This window comes from Bactrocera latifrons, unplaced genomic scaffold (genome assembly GCF_001853355.1).
Source record: "Bactrocera latifrons isolate USDA-ARS-PBARC rearing strain unplaced genomic scaffold, ASM185335v1 scaffold_53, whole genome shotgun sequence".
Lineage (NCBI taxonomy): Eukaryota > Metazoa > Arthropoda > Insecta > Diptera > Tephritidae > Bactrocera > Bactrocera latifrons.
This window is the reverse complement of record NW_017537190.1, coordinates 1,617,434-1,627,725: the sequence shown is the minus strand read 5'-3', so window position 1 is coordinate 1,627,725 and position 10,292 is coordinate 1,617,434. Positions and strand designations below refer to the sequence as shown.

The window sequence follows — 10,292 nt, the reverse complement described above, 5'->3', positions numbered from 1 at the left end:
CGAACGGGGGCGCATCTTTTTTCCGAGAGGTCACCGGAAATAGCATTTAAAATATTTTTTTTCCAAAAGTTTCATAATTTCTGTGTATCTTTGTAATAATACAAACAAGTTCTAATAAAATATTTCATTTTTTATATGAGAAAAAAATTGTTGAAAAAATTCGAGGAAACCCAAGTAACCCCTTAAAAACGTTTGTTTTTTTCACCCGCTCTGAAATGTGAGGAAAATTTTCCGTTACAGCTGGACAAGTCAACTTCAAATTGCTACACGACGATAGATTTTTCAATTAATAATCGAAGGAATATGATTTTTTAAAACACTCTAAATTKTAAATGTTTTCAAAAAAARAAACTGCTTTWGGGAAACCGCCATTTTGTCAAAAACTAAAATATTGTATAGTAAAGAAGAAGAAAATATTGAGTCTTCAATCACTACCCGTATATATGTAATATATTATTGTAACAACCTTTTTTGATTTTTATCTAATTTTAATCAGAAAAATYCTCCTCACAGCGAGACAGATTTTTTTCAGAGTCCTTTTGGAGGTCGACCCAAATTTTTTCAAAATGAATCGTTGATTATTAAAGTATATTCCATKTTGTAAATATATGCATATTATTTCTAAAATATTTACTACAAGTGGAACTAACTCCTTAAAGAACCTCTTCCAACACTTAAAACATTTCTGGTAATAGTTTTTTGATAGACATTCGAGTTTTTTCATAATGCTTGTGGACTAAGCTTAGAACGCAGAAAGCTTGGACCTGAGACTATTAATGAAGTATACAGGGTGCGTTCCAAAGTAAACAGGATTTTTTAAATCTAGCGCCCCATCTATATGTTGACTGGTGTGTTAGAATCTGCTATCTTAATCGATTGTCCAGTGAGAATTTCATTTCTTCATTTCATCGATTGGAAGTGAAGTTAATTTTTTTTTTATTTTTTTTTGAAATTGGTAAAACTTTTACCGAAACGTTACAATTGATGAAAAAAGTAAATTGACTGACGACCAAAAATTGCTGAGAATCCAACATTCGAAGGACGATTATTTGATTATTAACCATTAACCACTCACCGTATTCATCTGATATGGCGCCGTGCGACTTCTTCCTTTTCGGAAAAATGCATGAAAGGAAAGCATTATGCAGACGTAGAAGCCATTCAAAGGCCTCGTACCGGCATTCTGGCCAACGAGCTGAAACAATCGTTCGACATGCTTTTGGACCTTGCAAAAGGCTGTATTGAAGCAAAAGTCCTGTTTACTTTGGAACACACCTTGCAGTTATACATTTGCTATAAGAAAAGCACCTGTGAAGGGGAAGGGTTTTCCTCTCACTGCTTACTTTAAAATATATATGGATATCGCAGATTAATTTGTTATAGTACAAACATATAGACAAACTTATACGCAAATATATAAAACCGATGTGTATAGCGTATCAATTCACTTCGTGGCAACATTAAAATGCGACTTGATCCCATTTGACTAGGGGTCACTGCAGCGAAAATATTGCAAGAGCACATCTGTTTATAGAGCATGCAATAAAAGTGGCTTTAAATTGCTTTTCCCTTTTAATTCAAGTTAAATGCTTTATTTGAACGTTATACGCACACTTATGCATATTTAATGTGCTTATAATAGATTCAAATTCAATATAATTCACAGACAAAGGTTTTCATATTTTATATTTTCATTGTTTTCAATTTATTTTAGTAGCGCTAATTAAGAGTGAGATTAATTGCTATGAAGCTTTTTTCAACATTATTTTACCAAATATTTTTGGTGAACTGATTTTTTAAATGTTTTTTTTTTGTATAAAAAATTTCTTAATTAAATTAATATTTAATATTCATTAAACTAGTTAAATGAAACGAACGTATTTTAAATTAAAAATGTCTATGTTTTTAGAAATTCGTTAAAAAATAATTACGACTAACTGAAGCAATTTCCGATTTAATTTCGTTGCAATTTTTTTTTTTTTTTTTTGTTTTTCGCCACTTCTTTGTTCGCGCTCATTTAAGCACTGTTTTCTTGATCGAAGAATTTTTTATTCAAACAATTAAATGTTGATTTTTCCCAAAAAAAAAAACAGAAAAATCGTTGTAAAGTTTACCGTTAATTTAATTCTGTAAAGAATGTGCTTCGCGCGCTACGCTCAACTTATGGTCAACATAATTGGCCTACTGAGCGGACTATTCGCAACGCCATTACCCAGCATTCATTATTTTACAATGTTCGACCGAATAGACTACGTCCAGCACGAGGTGAAGAAAGTATAGCAGAGCCGAGAGTATACACGAAGACCGTGGAGGGTCGTTCGGCGCAACTCGGACCGACGTATGGAACTACTTGGCAGACTTTGCGTCGTAATCAGTTTGTGCAAAAACTGAAGTTCTGGGCTGTTAAAAAGTTCCAAGATTATCCCACGTTTTTGAGCCAAATTTTATTCAGAGATGAATCCCATTTCTGGCTCAATTGGTATGTAAACAAGCAAAATTGAAGCATTTGGAACGAAGAGCAACCCACAGAGATTCAAAAGCTGACATTTCATCCAGAAATAACAACGGTTAGGTGTGGTTAGTGGTTAGATGGAATTGTCGGCCATTTATAAGGTTTGCACATGCTTTTGGACCGTGCAAAGAGCTGTATTGGACCAGAAGAAGACCATGAATAAAATAAATTGATTTTGCCGAAAAGGTCATTTGTTCTGTTCTTTTTTTAAAGTCCTGTTTACTTTGGAACGCACCTTGTGGAAATCATATTATCATTTCATTCCCATTGGAAAACGCAGTACATAAGCAAATCTGGATATATCAGGGTTTTCAGTTTGAAAAATTTCGTATTCCCTGTTTCCAGTTAGCGAGATCTTAAGGAGGGCTTCCGAAAAATTGTTTCTAGCGGTGAGCAAGGTTTTAGTGAATCGGAGCCGCATAATTTCGTAACTAACAAATTTCGCAAGCTCTCTTTACATAAACTTTAGTACACGAAAAGGTAAGGTAAAATTAGTCTCTTCTGGGGTTATGATAAAACAAAAAGAACAAATTGTTCCATATAAAAGGATCAAACGTGCCATTAGACACATCTGTTTTAGCAACTAACCGGAAACTTAAACTGAACTTACCACATTTCTTGACAAGGGGGTTTGATGTTTGCGAGTAGTGACCTACACACTGACATCCTGACTGATTGACTGCTTGCAATCGTTGCCAACGCAAGCATCTTTTGACGCAAATCAATGAAGGATGTTGGCAACAAGAAAGCCAGCTGCCAAATATTGCTGTTATAAGCATTAACCTAAGCATATCTCGCATGCATAATAAATGTATACGAAAGCAAATATCTTACAATTACTACATGTATGTGTATTTAAATATGTAAGTATAGACGATACACAGAGATACGCACACATCGCATCTTGGTAGTTGCGACTGACAGTTACTAATCTTCCCTAAAACGCATTTTTCTTTTTGTTTTGCTTAACATGTACTCACATCTACTATATACATATAAATATATTTATATATATATGGCAGTATATATATATATATTTGTTTTTGGTGAAATTGCAGCACTTACCTGCCATTAGTTTGCCGGTAACATCAATCAAATCATTCTGACAAGCCAAGTCCACGGCCGTGGCATAATTGTGGTAGGAGAATCTCTGGCAGATTTCAATGAAATTAAATTCCGTCCATGCACGCTGGTAATCAATGAAATTAAAATCTTGTAGCAACATTTTCAATGTGTAAATTATGCCGAACTGTGGAGCGCCAAAGTGTGGATCGATTCGTTGGTTGCATGCAAGTAAATATAGAATTGGAGAAATTGAGTGGCGGCCATTAGAGTAAGACTATAAATATGAGTAAGACCACAAACATAAATATGAGCATGGTAATGCGTCGAGCACTGTTAAAGTGTATTAAATATTTAGTCCATGCAAACAGCATAGCTTCACATAGCCATAGACCGCGCATGGCACGAATTGAAATTCAACAAATTATTTTCAAAATCGTTGCATAGCATTTGGCGCTTTCGGAATTTAAACAATTTAATATTTTATTATACACGTAGGTGTATTTACAGTTATAAACTTTATGTTGAATTTATTTAGTTGCATTATTTTATCCACACACGCGCATGTGTGTATGAACCAGTGATAAATCACTGTGTGAATTGCAAGCAATTCGGCTGTAATTGTAGCCTCAAAATATGCAAAACATTTCGGTAGCGCAAAAAGTTACGATTTATTTATTATTTAGTCGTGTTCGTGCCGTTTTACTCGTATGCCAACATTTTTTTTTTTTTACATAAAGTAAAAGCAAACTAAATCAAGTAAGTAGTTATGCAAACCATTTGTAGTGCTTTAAAATAATATGTTTGTGCGCTCTACTCATCTATTTTTAAATATTTACATTTCTGGAATTTTTTCCAGCGATAGTTTCGAAGCTATGTTGCAAATGTTAATGTTGCCTTTAAAAAAAAAAATATCGAACACAGAATTTGTCTCAAATTTTGAATTTCTAAACAAATTTCGTGTACGGAATCGTTGCAATTGTTCGAAAGGGCTAACGGTGATTCAGTTTTATCAAAAACACAATTCTACAAGTAGTACCAAGCATTCACAGCCAGTCGAGAGATCGTTGAAGATATGCCCCGTTCTAAACGGCCTTCCTGCGACCTCTACAACTGATGAAATTAAAAATAAAAAAAGTGAAGAATATGGTGATTGAAAATCGTCAAGCAAGTGTTAGAGAGATAGCAATTAAGCCCGACATCCCTCGCGAGTCCGTTCGCATGAATTTTGGTAGATATTTTAGGTATAAACGCGTTCTTACTCGATTCGTTCCGATATAGCTCAATTTTCATTCAAAAAGAGTACCGTAAATACGTAAATACATAGGTCTCTTAGGAAATGCTAGATTGTGCGAATTCTGATCCCACATTCGTGGAGAGCATTATGAAAGTCTATAAGACATAGGTTTATGAGTTTGACTTGCAAACAAGTAAACAACCATCGAAATTAAGGGGGAGAAAAACGAATGGAAACCAAAAAAACCAATACAAATCCGATCAAAAGTCAAGGTGATGCTCGTTGTGTTTTTCGTTTGTTCCGGAGTGACATACGGTCAGTACGGAGTTCTATTTGGCCATATTGAGACGTTTACGTGAGTACATCTATCGAAAACGGCCGGAATTGTGAAAGAATGGATTAATGGATTTTACAAGATGATAATACACCACCGCTTTGAGCCACGATCAGGATCTAATTTTAAGCCAAAATCACAGTAAATACCAGCGATCAACCACCGTATTTACCAGATTTGGCTCCATGTGATTTTTTCTTGTTCCCAAACTGAAATTGCCGCTCAGTGGAACCCGCTTTCAGTCGTTCGAAGAGATAAAACAAAATTCGCTGAAGAAGCTGAAGGCCATCCCAAAAAGTGCTTTCGCAGACTGTATTACATCTTAGGAAGAACAAGCAAACTTGTTGTTAAACACAAGAAGAACTCACAGAATACTTTAGGGTCACTCTAATGTCGTGTCAGAAGGTTAAAACCCAGATGGATACCTTCAAAAGCAAGGAAATTCGTTCCAAGACAATAATGTTTGGCCTCATATTGGAAGACTGCTTAACAACCATTTGAACAGCGACTAGAAAGCTTTATCTCACCTGCTTATAGCCCAGATCTTTCTTCTTCAGCTTACCATTTGTTACATTCGATGCAATACACTCTCACCGAAAAGCGGTTCACATCAGAACAAGTTATCAAATATTAGGTTGATTCATTCTTGGTCGCCACGCCAGCACAGAAAGAAGCGAAAATGTTATAGCTATAAAGGTTAACCATCCAAGTTTTTCCAATAAAGTTTCTTAGCTATTGGATCGGTGTGCGCTTAGCGGTGATCTCGGCAATGTCGAATTAATATGCACCTGCACTCTTGATATAAAATTACAGCAGATTTAAAATTACCAACTGAAATTCTCGGGTGAACTTTAGCAACCTGAAGTTAGGTTATCTGCGTTGTTTTAGTCCAGCGGAACTCCATTTTTACAATCCGGATACTGTTGAATATAGCAAATCTATAGTAAATATGTGGAACCAGAGCTTCAAGCAGATCGATGAGTACTATCTGTGGACGGATGTTTTGTTCCTATCAGCTTTTATGGACACAATGTTCATTAATTTTATACACAAATATTTAAAGCTGATGAAAGGTAAAGAGGACCCATTATTTAAACATGTTTTGACAATATCATAATATTATAAAGGATATTTTGCTTTCCAAGAAGAAACAAACGGTCATGGCTGCTTCAAATAAATTCCAGTCGTGAGGCTAAATTTTCAATCAAGTTTTGCAGTAGTTTGTGTCGAACTTCAGCAATAACGCATCGAATATTATTTTCCAAGGCCTGAATCGTCTCAGGCTGATCGACATAGACAAGCGATTTAACGTAAACTCATAAAAAATATAACAACGTAGTTAAATCGCATGAATTTTAAGGACATAGGTTTGCGACCCGAGATAATGACCCCACTCAGAGTTTCCTATAATATGATTGTTTCGTTGAGTGTATGGAATGTACCGCCATCTTATTGGAACCAAAGCTCGCCCGCATCAACATCCATCAAATCAGACACGACTCTATAGTGATCCCCATTTACTGTATCATTAAGGCAAAATCATAATTCCCTCTGCCAATAGGACAATGACTTTTTGATGATGTGATGGCAACTTAATAATAGCTTGTGAATGTGAAAATCGGTGACCACCTCGTTTTGGACCCATTCACCAAACGTGCGTCACGCTTGATGGCTTTTCGGCTTCAATACGTGGACGAGTTGGATTTTATAAGCCTACAAACCAAGATCCTTGCATAAAGTGGAACAAGAAAAAAATGTTTGGCTCAGGTCCAATTATTACGAGCGCTAGCAAATGGTCTCATTAGATCTTCTTGGATATTCTGCTTCACAGCACCAATAACGTCTTCGGTGTGCACTATATGGCATCTATGAGGAAGCATATTATCCACTAAAGTAAACCGATCCATAGTTTCTCGAATTACCGACCCTGCTGGACGATTATGTCGACCAAATGTTGGACGCAGAGCCCGATGTATCGGGTAAACCGAACCATTATGTTGGTATTAAATTTGCGATCTCGTAGTGTGTCTGTTCCTTATGAAATGGCAAATCAAACGGGGTATAAATCAAGGAGTACCTATCAAAAATACAAACTTCGAAAAAAGTATTGTCTTATTAAAAGCCACAGGTTCAAAAGAACACACGTTAGTATTACAATATTTAGGGTGTACCCCTTGTTAGATTACACTTTAAAGAACCAATGGTATTTACTAAATGGATAAACATCGGTCCATTTTAGCAACATTGAGCAAAAACAAATAGATTTCAATTAACAAGGCTTCTCTGATCACGGTATAACAAGCAAGTGGGAATAATTGAGAAATTCCAGAGGACTACGGAATCCGAAATAAGAAAAAGTAAGTTTAGAATTCGATTATGGCTTCAGTGAATAATTTAAAGAAATATTTCTTACAACTTTTCATCAAAGGTTAAAACTGTCTGGTGGTGGTCCACCTACCCCTCCACCTAGAATTATAAATAAGAATTTCTTAAGAATTCTCCGACCAACAAAATACTATTACAAAAATGTTCTAAAAAATCAGCAGAATCTTTTCCGTAAATGCAATTCCCACTGGGCAACTGTCAACCACCAGACCCTGACGCTCACTCACCTGTGCATTTTTATCATCGAGCACCATCAGTTTATTTGTCATGCGATACAAAACTTTGGCCAACAATTTCTGCTCCTCCGCACGATGCCGTTGCGGTAGCGCGCCGTAAAAATCACCGTTACTATCGAGTGACAACGACGCCGCCGCTGTTGTGACTTCTGTGGCAGTTGTCGACGCCGGCAATGTTGGCGATGACGTGGCTCTGAATAAATTACGTAACGGCAATGGCAGACCGCTAAACAGACGATAGTCGAAAAAATCCCACAGCAAATTGAAATTAGTCTCATAGGTGGACGGCGAGAGCGATTTGTCGTCACCAGACGCAACAGCGCCCGCGGCATGACTAGCAGCAGCAGCAACATCAAAACCAAAACCGAAAGGCGCAACGCCCGAATTTTCAATTTTATTCGACGAGTTGTAGGTTTGATTGTTATAATGTAGTTGTTGTTGTTGTTTGTATTTTGCATTTTCCATGATGAAGCGGCCGAGGCAAAGCGCGGCGTTTTCTCTGACACGGAAATCATCGTTGCCGATCAATTGCAAAAGTTCATCCAAAAATTGGGACTGTAAAAAGAGATAGAGCGTAAAAGAAGTGATGAGAATAAAAAATAACGGGATGTAGATAAATAATGTAGTAAATAAGTGGAGCAGAAGCGCGGCAAGAAATCAATAGCAAGACGAAATACACAATGGCAGAAGATTAACTTTTTAGAAATGAGGAGTGGGGGTCTCGGGAGCACGTGAAGCTGTGTAAGTGGAAAATTCATCACTGTTGTAATGTTCTTCCTTCACGCCAGTGTAGGCGTCAGAAAAAGGCCAAGCGAGAAGGCGAGAGTCACTTCATTTAATGAGAACATGTACAGCACACACACACACACACACAAATATACATACATTTAATATATACATACATATGTATGCAGAAATATAAATATGTAATTGCATATGTGTATGTATGTATGTACTTGCTTGTGTGCAAATTGAAAAACAAGTAAATGCGAGAAATGAAAATTTTTCGTAAAGCGACCTAAAACGCCTCCCCCTCCTACTCCGCCACCCGCAACAGCGAAATGCGCTCAAATGAAGCACAAACGCGGAAAAACGAGGCGAATGCACACCGAAATCAGGTTGCCACTGACATGAATACGTTGCGTGCGTGCGATGTCCTTGTGGACGAATCACACACACACACACACACCCAGTCACACATGCTTATGCTTTTTGTGTGTGTGTGTGTGTGTGCGCGCGCGAGCATGTAAGATGTTATTTAGGTGAACTGATAACTTATGCGCAGAGGCAGCTTGCCGTTCAAGCGGCAAAAATGGCAAGGCCTTGCGAGCTTGCGGAAGCATACTTAAGTGCAAAACCCCATACACACACACACAAATGCATATCTAGTTGTAAGGGCAGATCTAAACATATGTGTATAAGTCGCTCTTAAATGGTTTATTTCGTATTATATATTTGGCAGCATATACTTACGCAAGTTTTTAAAGCAGCAGAACTCTATTAAGAATTGCCTTAAATGTCCATTTTATTTGAAATTTATAAGCTTTTTATATTTTTTTGTTGCACTCAGTTTCAAAGCGCTAGGCAGTGTCCTTTTTACTATGTAAGAGGAAACAAAGGATAATCAGTGATTCAATTAGGAGAATTGCAGATTCCCTTGATCTTGTAGCCGATCCTCAAGCGGGCAACCGAAAAAACTGTCAGGCGGTGTGTAAGATTTTTTCTGCATCAAAAACATTTCAAAACCAACAACCAAACAAAAAGAAAACAAACATTAACTTCCATTGTACCGAAGCTCGCGCCCAGCGGCAGGCCATAGAATTTGCTCGCGGTAAGGTAATCCTGTCGTAAGAGGTAACTAAAATCCATATGCACTATGTATTTTTGGCTTGACTCAAAATTTCCGCATTTTTGTCAGAAATTGACATTATAGAGTTTGAATGAGTTTAATACTAATAAAAAGACATTTGAAGTTCTTGCGACAAATGTCACCAGTCATTGAGATTAATGTGTACACAACTGGTAATAGCAAAAGCTACAAGGTTTAAACGGAGACTTAAATCTGGAACCACGGAGTTCGCTACAATCTGCTCATTGGGTTTGGGGATATTCGTGGTTTAAACCTAAAGACAGGTAGGATTGCAAATTTAATTTAGTGTATAGTCGCACTGCGGCCGGTAGGAAAGGTGTCCACCCAACCAATTAGAACCAAATAATACTTACAACAAGAAAAAACGTTAACTTCAGCTGCACCGAAGCTAATATGCCCTTCACATATGAATTTCTTTTAGTAACTATGTGCTCAGTTTATATGCTATAGTAATCCGATCTGAACAATTTTTGCGGGGATTATATATCCATATCAAATTTGGTGAAGATACCACGTCAAATGCGAAAGTTTTCCATACAAACCAATCTGAACAATTTCTTCGGATATTACAGTGTTGTCCTGGAAAATAATATCTGCCAAATTTCGTGAATATATCTTGTGAAATGCAAAAGTTTTCCATACAAGAACTTTTTTCC

General features: G+C 36.8%; 1 protein-coding gene across 1 annotated transcript in view; it reads right to left on the bottom strand.

Annotated features, from left to right (window-relative positions):
* LOC108974095 overlaps positions 1–10,292 on the bottom strand; it is a gene marked incomplete at its 3' end in the record, with an annotated part of 76,905 nt that overhangs the window by 24,629 nt on the left and 41,984 nt on the right. Inside the window, exons 10-11 of the mRNA XM_018941728.1 lie at positions 7,758–8,321; positions 3,578–3,761 (exon numbers count right to left, since the gene is read on the bottom strand). Of these exons, the coding sequence (XP_018797273.1) occupies positions 3,578–3,761; positions 7,758–8,321 (748 nt within the window). The remainder of the gene's footprint in view (positions 1–3,577; positions 3,762–7,757; positions 8,322–10,292) is intronic.